The 20,400-nt window shown below is 42.8% G+C and overlaps 2 protein-coding genes across 2 annotated transcripts; both read left to right on the top strand.

Moving 5' to 3' along the window:
* Window positions 1-7,918: 7,918 nt before the first annotated feature.
* Window positions 7,919-8,857, top strand: LOC102461935 (olfactory receptor 5AR1-like). Its single transcript, XM_006117271.4, has one exon. It carries the CDS (start codon window positions 7,919-7,921, stop codon window positions 8,855-8,857), a length of 939 nt encoding a protein of 312 aa, XP_006117333.4.
* A 6,491-nt stretch (window positions 8,858-15,348) lies between these two features.
* On the top strand, window positions 15,349-16,293 carry LOC106731572 (olfactory receptor 8U3-like). The gene has a single exon (XM_014570577.3). It carries the CDS (start codon window positions 15,355-15,357, stop codon window positions 16,291-16,293), a length of 939 nt encoding a protein of 312 aa, XP_014426063.3. The 5' UTR covers window positions 15,349-15,354.
* The last annotated feature ends 4,107 nt before the right edge of the window (window positions 16,294-20,400 follow it).

Below are 20,400 nucleotides of genomic sequence, written 5' to 3'. Positions count from 1 at the left end.
ATATTTTTTCTAACTGAGTTCTGATTTAGGGATGAGGAGAGGAAAACCAGGCCAATTCAATTCCCAGACCATTGCAATGTCATTTTCCAGGGCACAGGGCCGTCACTGTCATTAGCGTATTGTTCTTATTATGTTTTTTATTTGTATTCCAACAAGGCCTGCCGGCCCCAACTGAAATCAAGGTTTCCTTAGGCTCTCCCCCAGCAACAGTCAAGGAGGCGCCTGTCTGACATGTGTCATTATGTATGTGATGTGCTTTGGAAGCTGTTTGTATTGGGAAAAAAGAGGACAGCATCAAATCTAGCTCCCTCTTTTCTGTAGTTGGTTTAGTTTCATTATGTTATTGCAAATGTGAAGTGTGTAAATTCCGTGGCTGGAACAAAGGGAGTTTGGTTCATCCTCCTGCTACCCTGCAGTCCTTTACGTGTTCCGGTGGGTTCTGGTTGAGATTGTCCCCTAATTTCTGTCCATGCACTAGGAGGGAAAAGGAGATTTCAGTCACAATGGGCTTTATTTTATATTAAGGGGACAACAAAGGAAGTAAGAGCAAGGACAACATCTCCAAGAAACAGCACCATGTCTGTGCTTTCTCTTTGAGGGTGTATCAAGACAGCACTGCTATTTTGGGCTACTTCTGGTAGCCCAAAATAGAATTTTCTGTGTCTTGACAGCATATTAAAATAATAAACCATATCAGACACCTTCTTCTTCATCAGCAAGTTCACTATGGTTCTTGCTCTTAGTTTGGTGGAAAGATTCATAGACTGTGAAGAGCGGGGATTGTGGGAATGGAATGACTCATGACACTGTGTGAGAGAAATGGAGAGAGTGCAGCCAAGAGTTAATTTTATGAGTTCACGGGGACTTGGAAAATATTCATCTCATCCCAACGCACATCTGAAAAGTCACTAAACGTCTGGCAATTGGACAACATTGACCAAAATCTCCATTAGGATCAAAAGAAACATTTTAAACACAATGGCTATGTCTAGACTGGCATGATTTTCCAGAAATGCTTTTAACGGAAAAGTTTTCCGTTAAAAGCATTTTCGAAAAAGAGCATCTATATTGGCATGGACGCTTTTCTGCAAAAGCACTTTTTGCGGAAAAGCATCCATGGCCAATCTAGACATGGTTTTCCGGAAAAAAGCCCCGATCGCCATTTTCGCGATTGGGGCTTTTTTGCAGAAAACAAATCTGAGCTGTCTACACTGGCCCTTTTGCGCAAAAGTTTTGTGCAAAAGGACTTTTGCCCGAACAAGAGCAGCATAGTATTTCCGCAAGAAGCACTGATTTCTTACAGTAGGAAGTCAGTGCTTTTGCGGAAATTCAAGTGGCAAGTTTTTCCGAAAAAGCGGCTGATTTTCTGGAAAAACTGGCCAGTCTAGACACAGCCAATCAGAAATGGCACATGTCTTAGATTCTGCAATGTAAAACAATGACACTAAAGGGCTAGATGGACAAAATGGATGGGACTGGAAGAGGTAGTGATGCTGCTGTTTTTGAGAGAATTAACTCAGTCACCACCAAGTGATGTCCCTCTCCCATCTCCTCTGAGCCGAGGTCAATGATTGGAACACTCACATGTGATGTTGGAGATGAAGGTCAATCCCCCTCAGTCTAGTCTGTTTATGCAGTTTGAAAGTGGCTCTTCCACTTTGCCCAAGAGTGGCTGGTTGACTGGGCTCCGTTCTGTCCTGGAGCATTCTCAGGAAAGGCAGGAAACAGCCCTGGTCTGTTGCGGGAATTGAAGTTGGATCTCCCACTACACAGATGAAAACTGTAACAATGGGATAAAAATTGCAAAGGGAAGATGTATCACTGCCTCTTACCTTTGACTTTTTTTTGACCAGCAGCTAAATTCTTTCCCAGACATACCCACATATGATTTTGGGACAGAGTTACTAGGAGAATTTAAAAGATTTTTGTGAATAGTTTCAAGTGAAACAAAACATGATCATTTTTTACAGAAAAGTATTAGTCCATGAGAAATTTATCCATTTCTAGACTACTTGTGTCTCGATCATTGCACCAAATGTTGACAATAAGAAGAATAGATTATGTAGCTTATAGATATTCACTCAAAATGTCTCTGTGGTCAGTAAAATGTCTCTTAGGGTGTATCTCTTAGGGTGGCCTTTTTTTCGAAAAAAGCTTTACCAGCATCTAAACTGCTGCTGCGTTCTTTCAAAAGTAAATCAAAAAAACATGGCATTTTTTTTTACCACGGTAAACCTCGTTTTACAAGGACTAATGCCTTTTTTTGAAAGTGCTCTTTCGAAAAAAGGATCTTTGTAATGCAAATGTGCTTTTTCGAAAGAGAGCATCCAGATTGCCTGGGTGCTCTCTTTCGAATAGGAGGCTTGCTTTTTCAAAAGTACTGGTTGGAGTCTAGATGCTCTTTTTCGAAAGAGGCTTTTTCGAAAAAGCCTTTCGAAAGAGGCTTGCAGTCTAGATGTAGCCTTATTGTTTTAATTAAAGTAGTGTGGTTTGGTATTGAAATATTTGGGACCTTCTACCCGAGGAGAGGATTGCACCTTTCATTTTCTTTTAAATATGGCAGACTTTGTATGAGCTGGTGTTGTCCAGGACAGTACAAAATATACATCCCATTCAGCTTTACTCTGCCTGGTGACCTACAGGTTGCTGCTCTGTGCTGTTGTGTTGAAAAGCAGCATGTGAGACACTTGTTCACAAAGCTGCCGGAGGTAGAGCCAGGTGTGAGTTCTTTCTATAGCCCTGGGCTGCGTCTAGACTGGCAAGTTTTTCCGCAAAAGCAATTGCTTTTGCGGAAAAACGTGCCAGCTGTCTACACTGGCCACTTGAATTTGTGCAAGAACACTGACAATCTGATGCAAGATTGTCAGTGTTCTTCTGCAAATACTACGATGCTCTTGTATTTGCGCAAGAGGGCCAGTGTAGACAGCTTAGGACTGTTTTGCACAAAAAAGCCACGATGGCAAAAATGGCGATCGGGGTTTCCTTGCGCAAAACTGCGTCTAGATTGGCACGGACGCTTTTCCACAAAAAGGGCTTTTGCACAAAAGTGTCTGTGCCAATCTAGACACACTTTTCCGCAAATGCTTTTAACGGAAAATCTTTTCCGTTAAAAGCATTTGCGGAAAATCATGCCAGTCTAGATGTAGCCCTGATGTCTAGATCCATCCAGGTGAAGAGGTAAAGACACTGTGGGGAAGAAATGTGTGTGACATTGGTACAGACCTGAAAGTGTGAAATAGTCACAAGTAGCAGCCAGTATCTATAAGCAATAGTGTTCAAAGCACTTTCCACCTGAGTGTTAATATAATCCACTGTCTTAATATAATACTTGTGTTGAAAGGATTTGCCCAATAATTCCTCATGGGGGAGTAGTGATTTTGAGAGAAGAGTCCAAATCTCATATTGCATCGGGGATGTTGTGGGTCGCTGTGATTCTGAGCTAAGCTGCAGCAGGGGAACTCCATTCTAACTTCAGAATTATTGGCGTTTCTCTGGAGTTATACCAGTGCCAATGAGAGATGAGTCTGGCTCAGGGTACCTACTCCAACACTGGGACATAACCGATGGAGACATTTGGAAAGGTGCCCAACACAGGAAGTGGAATACACTCATCTCATTCTAGTATCATGTTAAAAAGACCTCACGGGAGACATGGCATTGCACAGGGGCTGATGCTCTGGCCCTCTGGGGCTATGTCTAGACTGCAAGCCTCTTTCGAAAAAGAGCGTCTAGACTGCAAGAAGTACTTTCGAAATAGCAAGCCGCTTTTTCAAAAGAAAGCAGCGAGTCTGGATGCTCTCTTTCTAAAAAGCCCTGTTGGCATTCAAGAACGCCTTTTTTCGAAAGAGCACTTTCGAAAAAAGGCGTTCTTCCTCGTGCAATGAGGTTTACCGCCGTCGAAAGAAAAGCCGCGTTCTTTCGATTTAATTTCAAAAGAACGCGGCTGCTGTCTAGACGCAGGTGAAGTTTTTTTGAAAAAAGGCTACTTTTTTCGAAAAAACCCCTGAGTCTAGACACAGCCTGGGTTCCATTTCACACAGAAAACCATGGCAACCACAGTCATTGCATGGGCTCTGCACAGCTGGTCTCCTGGGAGCAAAGTTCTCCATGGAGCAACACTCAAAGCCAACAAAGCCGAATGTAACAACTTCTACCTCAGGCAGAGAGGTACCACCAAGTCATGGGCACAGGGGCCAGTTTGAGAGCATTTTGGCGGTTGAATGAAGCGGAAGTGAGCCCTTCATAGAATCACAGAATCTCAGAAATTGAAGGAATCTGGAGAGGTCACTCAGCCCAGCCCCCTGCAATTGTGGCAGAAGCAAGTACCATCCTCGGGAGGTGTGTGTGTCACCTGCTATTTAACATTTTCCAGTGAAGTATATTCCACAATCTCCCTGGGCAATTTATTCCAGTGTCTAAGAACCCTGACAGTTAGGAACTTTTTCCTAATGTCCAACCTAAGCCTCCTTTTGCTGCAATTTAAGCCCATTGCTTCTTGTCCTATCATCAAAAACAAAGGAGAATCATTTTCTCCCTCCTCCATGTGATAACATTTTAGGTTATGGAAAGCTGTTATCATGACCCCTCTCAATCTCCTCTATTCCAGACTAAAATAATTGAGACCTTTCAATCTTCTCTTGTAGCTCATGTTTTCTGGACCTTTAGTCATTTTTGTTGCCCTTCTCTGGACCTTCTCCAATGTCTGCACATTTTTCCTGAAATGTGGTGCCCAGAACTGGACATGGCTGAGGCCTAATCAGTGCAGACAAGAGCAGAAATATCACTTCTCATGAACCTTTGATAACCACTCTCTGGCTACGTCTACACTGGCATGATTTTCTGGAAATGCTTTTAACGGAAAAGTTTTCCATTAAAAACATTTTCGGAAAAGCTCCTCTAGATTGGAAGGACGCTTTTCTGCAAAAGCACCTTTTGCGGAAAAGCGTACGTGACCAATCTAGATGCGTTTTTCCGAAAAAAAGCCCCGATCGCCATTTTTGCAATCGGGGCTTTTTTGCGGGAAACAAATCTCTGCTGTCTACACTGGCCCTTTTGCGCAAAAGTTTTTCAGAAAAAGACTTTTGCCCAAACGGGAGCAACATAGTATTTCTGCAAAAGCACTGACAATCTTACATGAGATCATCAGTGCTTTTGTGGAAATTCAAGCGGCCAGTGTAGACAGCTGGCAAGTTTTTCCGGAAAAGCGGCTACTTTTCCGGAAAAAGTGGCCAGTCTAGACACAGCCTCTGTGAACAGTTATCCAATTACTTATGCAGCCACCTTATAGTAGCCCCATCTAGGTTGTGGATACCTAGTTTATTAACGAGAACGTCATACAGGACTGTATCAAATACTTTATTAAAATCTAGGTGTAGCCTATCTACCACTTCCCTCTCATCCACAAGGCCTGTGATGGGAAGAAAGGAATTACCCTGAGAGGACACTTTTTAACTTTACCAATTCCAAAGTGTTATCTGAGGTGGGAGAGGAGTGACAGGGAATGTCTACACTAACGTCTCTACAATGACTCAGCTATGCTGCTACAGCAGCACCATAATGTAGATGCTTTTCACATGGATGGAATCTACATCCACTCCTCTGAAGGCTCTAGTGAGGCCAAGGGATAAATAACTCATATGACGTGGGACTATTTTTCCAGCTTTATGTGACAGAACTTGGTTGATTTAATTTTTAAGCGTAAGCAAGACCTAAGAGGTTCTAATGATGGAAACAACCATTTGGTGCTCATTTCATTTTGTTGACACCTTGCTAAGGGCACCAATTTGCATTTTGTCTCTGAAGAACTGTTTTGTCCCCACTTTAATAAGCTTGGAACAGCTTATTGATGTTATTAGAGTATCAGAGGGGTAGTCATGTTAGTCTGAATCTGCAAAAGCGGCGAGGAGTCCTGTGGCACCTTATAGACTAACTGAAGTGTTGGAGCATAAGCTTTTGTGGGCAAAGACCCACTTTGTCAGATGCATGCAGATGGGTCTTTGGTGAATCTGAAAAAGGTTGGATTATAGCATAGAATTAGGGAAACGGTCACCACTTTCTTACATACCATGAGAAGCAAAATGTTCTATTACGAGGAGCGGTGGGTTAACACTTGCTATTGTGGGAGTCTGGCCCATGGAAGAGAGTGCGGGCATGTGGTATCTGAGGGTATGTCTACACTGCCACCCTTGTTCGAACTAGGGTGGTTAATGTAGGCATTTGAACTTGCAAGTGAAGCCCGGGATTTAAATAACCCGGGCTTCATTTGCATGTTCCCGGGCACCGCCATTTTAAATGCCCTGTAGTTCAAACTACCTGCCCGTGGCTACACGTGGCATGGACTAGGTAGTTCGAATTAAAGCTCCTAATTCGAATTACCGTTAAACCTCCTTGCAGGCTTCATTTGCAAGTGTGAATGCCTACATTAGCCACCCTAGTTTGAACTAGGGTGGCAGGGTAGACATACCCTGAGGGACCCCATGGTATTTCTGCATTGTAATATCAAATTTTCAGCCATGAGCTTTCAGTATCCACCAATAACAAACCAATTAAAACTTTTTCGATCAGCTCTACTCAGAAAATAGGTTGAATTGAACACAGCAGGATGAAATTAACCCTAACCTCAAACTCCATAGATCTGTGAAGAAATTGCATCATTTAATAACACAGGAGAAAAGACGGGGCCAAATTAATCCTCAAAGCATGAGCTACTCTTCAACTCACTGAGCACACTAATTAGATGTTGTTTCTCTCTGAGCATAGATTTCCCAGTTGCTTATGAGATCAAGTCTCATAGATCACACATCTCAGTATAAAACCTCCTGAATTCTCCAATCTGGCAGTGTCTGTTGATGGGGAAACACGACCTTATGTCTCTCTTCAGCAGGTACGTGCTGTTGTCCTGCACCACAGACACACACACATGCACATAGACCATGGTGATCAGCAGGTTTTGATTTCAAGACCTCGAGCACTAAAAACCTCAGCCCCAACTCCAACCTTCTGAGTTAAAGGAGCAACCTCGTGTCTAGGAAAAATAGTCAGTTTCCTAGTCACGGAAGCAAGTGCATTGCATTATGTCTCTGGGGATGTGTCTCTAGTCTACGGGATTTTTTCCGAAAAAAGTGGCCTTTTTTCAAAAACACTTCCCCTTCATCCAGACTACCGCCGTGTTCTTTTGAAAGTAAATCAAAAGAACGCAGCAGTTTTTTCGACTGTGGAAAACCTCATTTTAGGAGGAAGAACGCCGTTTTTTTGAAAGCGCTCTTTTGAAAAAAGATGCTATGTAATGGAAACTGTGCTTTTTCGAAAGAGATCATCCAGGCTGCCTGGGTGCTCTTTTTCGAAAAAGTGGCTCGCTTTTTCAAAAGTACTGGCTGTAGTCTAGATGCTGTCTTTCGAAAGACGCTTGTAGTCTAGGCATAGCCTAGGGGTTTCCATACAGATTAATGTAAATGCCATTTTTAGATGCCATAAAGCTTAATTAGCAGAGCACACAAGCTTTACCCCAAACCGCCATGATAAGCCACAGAGCTCCCCTTGCCCAAAGAGGGTAGAAAGATTGACACTCATTAACTCTCACCACTTCACAAACTAAGGAATAATCTCTGCAGTCTGAGATAGTTTCACCCTGATTCTCTCACAGCACTGACATGAATTACTATTTGCTGCTCGGAATGGTGAACAGGCATGTTCTGTGTGGGAGGGTGATTAACCTGTGTGTCCTTGTATTTGTACAGTGTGTGCATTGTCAGAATAACCAGAAAGACCAGCTGTGAACCTCTGACTTTACCCTTCCCTGATCAGAAACCTGTGTCCATTAAGAAGCAAATGTCTCTTCTCTTTCTTCATTACCACTAAGCGATAGGTTGCTCAAGACATCAGCATGTCCCTGTAGCTGCCTGATCTCTGCTCTGAGGAGATGGAAAGGGGAAATCACTCGGTGGTGACTGAGTTCATTCTCTCAGGACTGACAGATCGTCCAGAGCTGCAGGTCCCCCTGTTTGTGTTGTTCCTGTTGATTTATGCTGTCACCATGGTGGGAAATGGGGGGATGATCTTGTTAATCACGATTGAGACCCGACTTCACACCCCCATGTACTTTTTCCTCCGGAGTTTGTCTTTCTGTGATCTCTGCTATTCCTCGGTAATTGTTCCTACTCTGTTGCTTAACTTCTTAGCAGAGAGGAAAAGCATTTCTTATACTGCTTGCGCTGTGCAAATATACCTCTTTGTCTCTTGTGCAGATACCGAGTGTCTCTTGCTGGCTGTGATGGCGTATGATCGTTATGTGGCCATCTGTAACCCACTGCTCTATACGGTCACCATGCCCCGGCAGCGTTGTAATCAGCTGGTGGCTGCCTGCTATGCTGTGGGCTTGGTGGATTCAATGCTACTCACATGTCTTACATTTCGACTATCATTCTGCCGCTCCAATGTCCTGAATTACTTCTGCTGTGACATCCCCCCCTTGCTGACACTCTCCTGCTCTGACACCCAGATCAATGAGATTGTGTTGTTTGCTTCCATGTGCTACATTATGATGGGCAGCTTTGTGATCATCCTCCTGTCTTATGCCTGTATCATCTCCAGCATCTTGCGGATCCGCTCTGCCGAGGGCCGGCGCAAAGCCTTCTCCACCTGCACTTGTCACTTGATCATGGTCGTTATCCTTTACGGCACTCTCCTCTTCATGTACTTCCGTCCCACCTCCAGCTATTCCCTGGCCACGGACAAAGTAGCCTCCGTGTTCTACACAGCAGTGATCCCCATGCTGAACCCCCTCATCTACAGCCTGAGGAACAAGGAGGTGAAACACGCCCTGTACAAAGCATACAATAAATACCTCAGCAATCTGTGAATATTTTTTTCTAAGAGCTATTTTAGTGATGAGGAGAGGAAAAACAGACCAATTCAGTTCCAAGCCCATTCAATGTCATTTCACAGGCTGCATAGCCGTCGCGTTCATTAATATATTGTTCTTATTATGCTCAACTTCATGTCTCTGTTCCAGTGGTTATTGTGTTAGTTGCCCAAGATAGAACAAGTTTGAAAAGCAAGATTGAGAACAACCCAGACTGGAATAATGTATTATTCAGGGGCTGTGGTTCTTTATGGAAAGGCAGGAAACCCAAGGACAAATCTTTGTCCAGCCCTGGTCTGAAGCGGGAATTGAAGTTGGATCTCCCACCTCAAAAAACTGATTGAACAGGGTCAAAATTACAAAGAGAGGATGTATCGCTGCCTGCTACCTTTCTCCCTCCCTGCTCTTGCTCCCTTTCTCTCTACTCATGGCATCAACAGCATCTGAAGGAAGTGTTGGAAAAGGGTTGGAAGTCATCCAGCCAGTAAGACTGTAAAAGCAGGTGATGAGAGAAATCTTCAATTTTAACTTATTTAACTTGTTAAGTTAGGGTATGTCTACACTACCCCCCTAGTTCGAACTAAGGGGGTAATGTATGTATACCGAACTTGCTAATGAAGCCCGGGATTTGAATTTCCCGGGCTTCATTAGCATAAAGCCGGCGCCACCATTTTTAAAAGCCGGCTAGTGCGAACCCCGTGCCACGCGGCTACACGCGGCACGGACTAGATAGTTCGGATTAGGCTTCTAATCCGAACTATCTGTACGCCTAATCCGAACTATCTAGTCCGTGCCGCGTGTAGCTGCGCGGCATGGGGTTCGCACTAGCCGGCTTTTAAAAATGGCGGCGCCGGCTTTATGCCAATGAAGCCCGGGAAATTCAAATCCTGGGCTTCATTAGCAAGTTCGGTATGCATACATTACCCCCCTAGTTCGAACTAGGGGGGTAGTATAGACAAACCCTTAGGTATTAATTGCATTTTACTTCTTTATCCTTTGTAACAAATACTCAGGCTATGTATACACCAGGGCTACATCTAGATTGCATCCCTTTTTCGGAAAAGGGATGCAAATTAGACATATCGCAATTGCTAATGAAGCAGGGATTTAAATCTTCCCCGCTTCATTAGCATAAAAATGGCTGCCGCTTTTTTTTGTCACGGAGCTTTGCCGGAAAAAAACGCCAGTCTAGATGCTGATCTTTCGGGAAAATGAAGCCTTTTCCGAAAGATCCCTTATCCCTTATTTTAAGAGGGATAAGGGATCTTTCAGAAAAGGCTTTATTTTCTGAAAGATCAGCGTCTACACTGGCGTTTTTTTCTGGCAAAGCTCCGTGCTGAAAAAAAGTGGCAGCCATTTTTATGCTAATGAAGCAGGGGAGAGTTAAAACCCCGCTTCATTAGCACTTGTGATACGTCTAATGTGCATCCCTTTTATGAAAAAGGGATGCAATCTAGATGTAGCCCAGAGGTTTTTTGGAAAAAAGGCTCTTTCTCTGAAAAAATTTCACTTACGTCCACACTGCAATCTCAGTCTTAAAAAAAACCAAACAAACAAATAGAAAATGGAAGAACAGAGGAGTTTTTCCAACACTGATAAACCTCTTTCTACAAGGAAGAAGCTTTTTTCCAAAAGAGATCTTTCGGAAAAAAGCATATATGAATGGGAAAGACAGAGTTGTTTCGAAAGAAGGGGAAAGAGGAAAAAGCGTAGGTGCCCTGGTGGCCACTCTGTCCATAGTAATCACAGCTCACATGCAAGAGAGCGTCCATTCTCTTTCAGAAGAAGTTTTTTTGGAAGATCTCTTTCGGAAAAGCTTCTTCCAAAAGAAGCCTGCAGTCTAGACATAGCCTTAGTTTCTGTCTCTTTATTGATATTCACTTAAAATGTCTCTGCAGTCAGTAAATAATTATTGATGTTTTAATGAAGGTAGTGTGTTTTGGTAATTAAGTATTGAGGACAGACTTTGTAAGAGCTGGTGTTCTCCAGGAGGGTGTTGTACAGTAGGGCTATGTCTAGACTGCATCCCTCTGTCAACAGAGAGATGTAGATTAGGCATGTTGAAATTGCTAATGAGGCCGTGATTTAAATATCCCGGGCCTCATTAGCATAAACATGGCTGCCACTTTTTTTTACACTGAGTTTTTTCGAAAAAAATTTGCAGTCTAGACACATATCTGTCGAAAATAAAACCTTTTTGACAGATCCTGTATTCCTCAAAAAACGAGGTTTATGGGATCTGTCAAAAAAGGCTTTATTTATTTCATGTCATCCAAGTACCATCTTAAAAGGACCTCATAGGAGACACAGCACTGCACACTGGCTGGTGCTCTGGTCCTCTGGGTTCCATTCCCATGTGGAAAGCCATGGCAACCACATTAATTGCATGGGCTCTGCACAGCCGTTCTCCTGGGAGAAAAGATGCTTCAGGGAGCAAATCTCAAAGCCATCAAAGCCAAAAGTTACACATAGTTTACGAGACAATCCTGAAGAGACAGAATTTAAATGTGTATGTGAATGGAGGAAAGTTTATATACCAGGTATCTAAAAAGGGTGCCACAAGGCGGAGGGAGAAAACTTGTTCTTCCTGGCCTCTGAGGATAGAATAAGAAGCACTGGGCTTAAACTGCAGCAAGGGAGGTTGAGGTTGGACATTAGGAAAAATTTTGTAACTGTCAGAGTGATTAAACACTGGAATAAATTGCCCAGGGAGGTTGTGGAATCCCCATCTCTGGGGATATTTAAGAGCAGGTTAGATAAATGTCTATCAGGGATGGTCTAGACAGTGCTGGGTCCTGCCATGAGGGCAGGGGACTGGACTCGATGACCTCTCGCGGTCCCTTCCAGTCCTAGTATTCTATGATTCTATGATTCTTTTAAATGACTTGTCACCTTAGCACAAGGGCCAGGCAAGTTTTACTATAAGGGCTTAAACTGCAGCAAGGGAGATCATCCAGTACAGCTTGGTGGGAGTGTTATGCTTATAAGAAGCACGCCGGATCTTTTTCATGGGAAAAGGCAATACACGCCACATCTTTTTCATGGGAAAAGTACAATATTTATTGAGAATACAGTAGAGAAGCAGTTAGCATATGCTTTATAAAGACAAACCCACATACACACACACAGGTCCTGCACACGGTGCATGGTTACCAGGCCATGGTGGCTCAAATAAGTCTTACTGGCCAGACAAGACTGCCTGAGCGAGGAGTCGGGGTTGCTCTGATACTCCTCTGAGGCTTAGCTAGCAGAACTGAACCCAGAGTACTATGGCAAGAGCCCCCCTTCTTTTACATGTAAGTTCCCATGGGAGTCTATGGGTTTTGTAGTGTCATGCTGCAATCATCCATCCTTAGAAGGCGTTAATCTGTGTTCTCCAGATTTGTCCTTTGATGGTGATTGTCCGACTGCCCATCATTGTCTCTCACTCTTGGGGGGGGGTCTCTGCCTGTCTCCAGGGTTCATCAGTGCTGCTAATTCAATTCAGCCTCAAGACGCAATGGCTGTTTCCTCATTATCTTCAGAGTTTCCACTTTTTCTTGATTCCTCTGGGCATCTGTGATGGCTTTCCCACTTACACAACTCCTCCACTCACACCACACAACTGTACAGAGTTTCAGACAAGATCAATAGTTACTAGAAGACACAACTTAATTTGTGATGCAGACGATGGCTGCGTCTAGACTGGCAAGTATTTCCGCAAAAACAAGCGCTTTTGCGCAAAAACTTGCCAACTGTCTACACTGGCCGCTTGATTTTGTGCAAAAGCACTGACGTTCTACAGTCTGAAATCAGTGCTTCTTGTGCAAATGCTTTGACGTTCCCGTTCAGGCAAAAGCCCTTTTCTGGAAAAGTTTTTGCACAAGAGGGCCAGTGTAGACAGCTAAAAACCGTTTTGCGCAAAAAAGCCCCAATGGCGAAAATGGCGATCGGGGCTTTCTTGCGCAAAACCGCGTCTAGATTGGCACGGACGCTTTTCCACAAAAAATGCTTTTGCGGAAAATCTAAACGCTCTTTTCTGCAAATGCTTTTACCGGAAAAACTTTTCAGTTAAAGGCATTTGAGGAAAATCTAGACATAGCCAAGGGGTACAATCTGAAGGGAGGTTCTAAAGAGGATGGAGAAAGGCTGTTCTCAGTAGTGACGGATGGCAGAACAAGGAGTAATGGTCTCAAGTTACAGTGGGGGAAGACTAGGTTGGATATTAGGAAAAACTATTTCCCTAGGCAGGTGGTGAAGTACTGGAACGGGTTACCTAGGGAGATGGTGGAGTCTCCATCCCTAGAGGTTTTTAAGTCTTGGCTTGACAAAGCTCTGGTTGGGTTGATTTAGTTGGGATTGGTCCTGGTTTGGGCAGGGAGCTGGATCTGATGACCTCCGTAGGTCTCTTCCAGCCCTATGATTCTATGATTCTAAATGAATTTGTCTTTCATGATTAGATAATGTTTACTGCAGCATTACAGAGAGAAATAGAAGAATACAGAACTTATAAGCAAGCCATTATGCATGAAATCATTACACATCACACTTATAACCAATACTAAAATATACATTTTTGCTACAGGAGAGGGCTATAAACAGAGGAAAATGGCTACAGAGGAAGATGGCTATTTGACCTAGGATCAAAAAACATTTAAAGTCACACTCCCTGTTAATTATCTCTTATGTTAGTCTTCTTTCTTCCATAACATTTTACAAAATATATACAAGATAATCCTTAACTTGGGTGCCATGGTGGAACAAATCAGAATAAACACACACACCCTCAATATTGATAGAAATGTAGCCGTGTTAGTCTGGTGTCGCTGAAACAAAAAACAGGACTATGTAGCATTTTAAAGACTAACAAGATGGGTTATTAGGTGATGAGCTTTTGTGGGCCAGACCTACTACCTCAGATCAAATAGTGGAAGAAAATTGTCACAACCATATATACCAAAGGATACAATTAAAAAAAATGAACACATATGAAAAGGACAAATCAAATTTCAAAACAGGAGGAGGATGGGGGGAAAGGTAAATGTCTGTGAGTTAATGATATTAGAGATGATAATTGCGGAAGCTATCTTTGTAATGGGTAAGATAATTAATGTCTTTGTTTAAGCTTAGGTGTAAAGTATCGAATTAAGCATGAATGACAGTTCAGCGGATTATCTTTCAAGTATAGTCTTAAAAGGTCTTTGAAGCAGGATGCAGGTAATCATGTCATTGAGACAATGTCCTTTCTAGTTGAAATGGCAAGAAACTGTTTTTTCTTTGTGATCCTGTCTAATATCTGTTTTGTGGGCACAAGACAAAACTCACTTTGCTCATGGATGGAAAATACAAGAGAGAACATTTTTGTTTCCCATGTTCTAGAAGCTGGAGCAGTGGGCTAGCATTTGGTGATGGAAGAATTGGTGCTATGTGATATCTGAGGGACCCTGTAGTAATTCTGCATTGTAATATCAAGTTTTCAGTCACAAGCTTTTGGTATCCACCAACAACGAACAAAATCAACTCTTTTTTGATCAGTTCTTCTCAGAACCCAGCTTGAACTAAAAACAGCAGGATGAAATTAACCTAACCTCAAATTCCATATCTGTGAGGAAAGTGCATTATTTAATAACACAGGAGAAAAGAGTGGGCCAAATTAATCCCCAAAGCATGAGCTACTCTTCAACTCACTGAGCACACTAATTAGATGTTGTTTCTCTCTGAGCATAAATTTCCCAGTAGATTATGAGATCACGTCCCATAGATCACAAATCTCAATATAAAACCTCCTGAATTCTCCAACCTGGCAGAGTCTGTCGCTAGGGAAACGCCACCTCATGTCTCTCCTCAGAAGGTATGTTCTGTTGTCCTGCACCACAGACACACACACATAGACCACAGTGATCAGCAGGTTTTGATTTCAAGACCTCGAGCACTAAAAACCTCAGCCCCACCTCGCTGGTGGAGAAAAATCGGCAGTTTCCTAGTCACCGAGCTGGTGTATTGCTTCATGTCTCTGGGTTTGCACACAGATTAATGTAAATGCCATTTTTGGATGCCAGAAAAGCTTAATTAGCACAGTAAAAGCTTTACCCCAAACTGACATGCCAAGCCACAGAGCTCCCCTGGCCCAAAGACGGTAGAAATATTGACACTCGCTAACTCTCACCCCTTCATGAGGTAAGCAATAATCTCTACAGTTTGAGATAGTTTCGCCTTGATTCGCTCATGGCAGTGAAATGAGTTACTGTTTGCTGCTCGGAATAGTGAACAGGCATGTTCTTTGTGGGAGGGTGATGAACCTGCATGTTCTTTTATGTGTACAATGTGTGCATTGTATGGCACATCTGGAATGATCAGCTGTGAGCATCTGGCTCTGTGCACTTAATTCTTTTCTGATGTGGTAGCAATGTCCATTAAGAAACTGATCTCTCCTCATTTTCTTCATTACCACAGCGCGATAGATTGCCCAGCATATCAACATGCCCCAGTAGCTGCCTGCTCTTTCCTCAGAGGAGATGGAAGAGGGAAATCACTCGGTGGTGGCTGAGTTCATTCTCTCAGGACTGACAGATCGTCCGGAACTGCAGGTCCCCCTGTTTGTGTTGTTCCTACTGATTTACATTGTCACCATTGTAGGGAACGGGGGAATGATCTTGTTAATCACGATTGAGCCCCGACTTCACACCCCCATGTACTTTTTTCTCCGGAGTTTGTCTTTCTGTGATCTCTGCTATTCTACAGTAATTGTCCCTAAGATGCTGCAGCATTTCTTAGCAGAGAGGAAAAGCATTTCCTACACTGCCTGTGCTGTGCAAATATACCTCCTTGTCTTTTTTTCAGATACTGAGTGTCTCTTGCTGGCTGTGATGGCATATGACCGTTATGCAGCCATCTGTAACCCGCTGCTCTATACAGTCACCATGTCCAGGTGGCGTTGTAACCAGCTGGTGGCTGGGTGCTATGCTCTTGGGGTGGTGGATGCATCGATACTCACTTGTTTTACATTCCGATTGTCATTCTGCCGCTCAAATGTCCTTAATTATTTCTGCTGCGACATCCCCCCAGTCCTGGCGCTCTCCTGCTCTGACACCAGCATCAGTGAGGTTGTGCTGTTTGCATCCATGTGCTACATTGTAGTGAGCAGCTTTGTGATCATCCTCCTCTCCTACATCTGTATCATCTCCAGCATCTTGCAGATCCGCTCCGCCGAGGGCCGGCGCAAAGCCTTCTCCACCTGCACTTTCCACTTGGTCACGGTGGCTATATTCCATGGCACTCTGTTCTTCATATATTTACGTCCCACCTCCAGCTATTCCTTGGACACGGACAAAATTGCCTCAGTGTTTTACACAGCAGTGATCCCCATGTTGAACCCCCTCATCTACAGCCTGAGGAACACAGAGGTGAAACACGCCCTGAACAAAGCAAGGAATAAACTCCTAAGCCGGCTGTGAATATTTTTTCACTGAGTTCTAATTTAGTGACAAGTTGAGGAAAACCAGGCCAATTCAATTCCGAGCCCATTGTAATGTCATTTTGCAGGGTGCATAGCAGTTGTGCTCATTAGTGTGTTGTTCTTCTTATGTATTTATTTGTATACCAAAAAGGCCTGCTGGCCCCAATCGAAATCAAGACTTCCTTAGGCTCTTACCCCACCAAAATTCAAGGAGGCACCTGGATGATATGTCTAAGTATATATGTGATGTGGTTGGATGCATGGAGTTGTTTGTATTGGGAAAGAAGAAGGCAGCATCAAATGTAGCTCCCTCTTTTTTTGTAGCTGGTTTGGTTTCATCATGTTATTGCAAATATGAAGTGTGTGATTTCCGTAGCTGAAACACCGGGGCTACGTCTACATCGGGGCTACGTCAAAGTAGGAATAAGACCCTCCGGAAAAGGGCACTTTTTCCGGAGGATCGGGGCCAGTGTAGACGCTCTTTTCCGGCTTTTTTAAAAGCCGGAAAAAAGCGGCGGACATTTTTATTTAAATGCCGCGGGGGATATTTAAATCCCCCGCGGATTTCCCTACGACGACTGGTGAAATTTACATGCCCCTTCCGGAAAAGGGGCCAGTGTAGACGTAGCCCAGGAGTTCAGCACATCCTCCTGCTATCCTGCAGCCCTTCTTGTGCTCCATCAGGTCATGGTGGAGATTGTCACATGGTTTCTCTCCATGCACTAGGAGGGGAACGGAGATGTCAGTCAAAATGGGCTTTATTTTGAGTTAAGGGGACAACAAAGGAAGTAAGAGCAAGGGCAACGTTTCCAAGACAAATTGTTGTGTCTTTGCTTTCTCTTTGACAGTCCTCACTCAACTAAATCCAAACTAGCACAGAGAAGGGAAGTTTTCTCTCCCTTTTTATAAAAATATAAATCATGACAAACAGTTTGTCCATCATCAGCAAGTTCACTGGGGTTCTTGCTTTTACTTCGGTTGGAAAGATTCATAGACTCTGAGGGTGTCTCTAGACCACGGGTTCTCAACCGTGGGCCATATGGCTGCCCAGGGGCCACACCCTACCTCTAGGGTGCCACATGGAAAAAACGGAACATTAGGTAAATTATGTACCTTTTTTTTCAACTAACAGTGGCTATGAGAGGGGCCACAGAGGTAAACGAGGCTCAGAAGGAGGCCATGAGCAAAAAAAAAAGTTTGAGAAACACTGGTCTAGAAAAAAAGTGGCGTTTTTTCGAAAAATCTTTACCTGCATCTAGACTACCACCGCATTCTGTCGCCAATCAATTGAAAGAATGCAGAGGTTTTTTTTGACCGCGGTAAACCTCATTTTACAGGGAAGAACGCCTTTTTTTAAAACAAAATATAGGACTATGTAGCACTTTAAAGACTAACAAGATGGTTTATTAGATGATGAGCTTTTGTGGGCCAGACCCACTTCCTCAGATCAAATAGTGGAAGAAAATAGTCACAACCATATATACCAAAGGATACAATTAAAAAAAGTGAACACATATGAAAAGGACAAATCACATTTCAGAACAGAAGGGGATGCGGGAGGGGGAGAGGAAGGTAAATGTCTGTGAGCTAATGGTATTAGAGGTGATAATTGGGGAAGCTATCTTTGTAATGGGTAAGATAGTTAGTGTCTTTGTTGAGATCGACACGTAGAGTGTCGAATTTTAGCATGAATGACAGTTCATAGGATTCCCTTTCAAGTGCAGATTTAAAAGGCTCTTTCAAAAAGAGGCGCTATGTAATGCACACTGTGCTTTTTTGAAAGAGAGCATCTGGACTGCCTGGGTGCTCTCTTTTGAAAAAGTGGCTTGCTTTTTCGAAAGAACTGGTTGTAGTCTAGGCGCTCTTTTTCAAAAGAGGCTTTTTCGAAAGATAATTTCGAAAAAGCTTCTTTCGAAAGAGGCTTGCAGTCTGGACATAGCCTAGCTTGGTTCATTTCTCTCTCTCAGTCTCATGAGCTGTACAATTCCCATGATCCCTGCTCCTCAGGCTAAAAGCCTATTTTCTGAGTTCATAGGGGCCCAGAAAATGTTCATCTCAAACTGATCCATCTCTTAAAAGGCCCTAAACCAGGCATGTCCAAAGTCCGACCCGCGGGCCAATTGCAGCCCGTGTTCCAGTTTAATACGGCCCCACAGGTAATTTGGCAATATCTATTTTTTATGGCCCCCAACGAATCCATATGTATTGAGATTAATACATTGTAAAATCTCAGTTAATGTCAGTTGGTCTAAATCAGTTATAAATATATTTGGACACGACATGTATACTTGGTGTTATGTTCCTGTTCATATTTTTTTAACTTAAAAGTTGACAGACAACCTTTATTACCAATAATATGTAATGTACTTTACAATATTCCTGACATATTTCAGCTTCCTAGATTTTTTTTTTCATCTGGCCTTCAGATATGAAAGGCAGAGTGATTTAACACCTGTTTAGATTTGTCATCCATGTGACGAAATGAAAAGTATGCCGTTTGCAATAAACTTTGCATAAAATAGTTAATTTGCATTTAATTTTAATGGTTCAAAGAATGTCAGGCAAAATGGTCGGCCCTCATGCATGTTCACTTCATCAAATCTGGCCCTCTTTGAAAAAAGTTTGGACACCCCTGCCCTAAACTTTTGGCAAATTGAACCATTGATGGAAATCTTCATTGGGGTTAAAGGAAACATTTTGCACAATCAGAAATGGGACATTTCTTTTCCTTCCTGTGTAACTTACAGGAAATGGCAATGAAGGGCGAGACTGACAAGATGGATGGGACTGGAAGAGGCAGTTACGATGTTGCTTCTCTTGTAACCTTTAATCCAGGGATTGGAGAATTCCCATGGGAGGTGCCAGTGGACCCTCAAAACTTTTAGACATGGTGATCTTAGCTAGTATGGGAAACTTCAATATATTGATAAGATGATCTAGTATTGCTGATGATTTATAGTAAAGGTGGTTAGGTATTTCATTCCTGAGCTGCTGTATAATTCAATTCAATATAAGTACAATATGAAATATAATGACCATTTCTTTTAGCATCTTTGTCTTTTCTTCATTCAATGAGGAAAAAATTAAAGTTATTCCTTTAAGAATGTAGGAATTATTTGAAATATAAAAAAACCCTGCTAGTCTGTACAATGTGTAGCCTCTTCATCTCATTACAACTTTCTGGAAGCAGCATTTTCAAAAGCAGTCACTAATTCAGCGTGCCTATGGAACGAGTATGAAAATGTGGGTCTTAAATTTGTTCTGCCTCCATTTGCCCATCTCTGAATGGTAGCAATAATACTTGTCTGTTTTATAACAGGGTGGATAACATTTCATAGATCCCTGTATAGGCCTCCTCAATGAGCTAACTCTGAGCACCTCAAAATGTATATTGAATTGATTGTCATAACTTCCACATTAGCTAGTGTGGTATTGTCTACATTATACTGGTGCAGAGCTGAGACACAGAGAAAGTAAATATCTTCCTCAAAGGTTCCATAAGAGGTCTGGGAACTAAGCCTCAAATTACAAAAAGCTTTCCTTCGCATGATAGTAAAGGGATAGTGGTGTAACACCTATGTGTAAAAGTAGCAACACAGTCCCTCATGCTATACATAATGCTCATAATCCGCTGATCATCATTGTCATGGTAATTGTACGGGGAAGCATTGTATATCAAATGATAAGATTCTACCGTATAACATTACTGAGCCACTGTGAGTTTTAAAAAGTAGGGGCAAAGCAGTTCCTCAGGGTATGTGTACACTACAGCACTAATTCGAACTAACTTAATTCGAATTAGTTAATTTGAACTAAGCTAATTCGAATTAGTGCATCTAGACCTAAAAACTAATTTGAATTAGTGTTTTGCTAATTCGAAATAGCATGTCCACACTGAGTGGACCCTGAACTGAAGTTAAGGCTGGCCAGAACCAGTGCTGACAGGGCATCAGGTTAGGACTTAGAGTGTGGAGCTGCTGCTTCAGGCTAGCCGAGGGCTGTGCTTAAAGGGACCCGACCCCCACCTTGGACAGACAGTTCTCAGGGTTCCCCGCTTGCTTGTCTAACTCGATGAGGGACAGCAAAGCAGTCCTATCTTGGAGTA

The sequence above is a fragment of the Pelodiscus sinensis genome, chromosome 5, assembly GCF_052426305.1.
Source record: "Pelodiscus sinensis isolate ZL-2025 chromosome 5, ASM5242630v1, whole genome shotgun sequence".
Classification (NCBI taxonomy): Eukaryota; Metazoa; Chordata; order Testudines; family Trionychidae; genus Pelodiscus; species Pelodiscus sinensis.
Note: the sequence above shows the minus strand (reverse complement) of the source record. Positions and strands in the feature narration are given on the sequence as shown.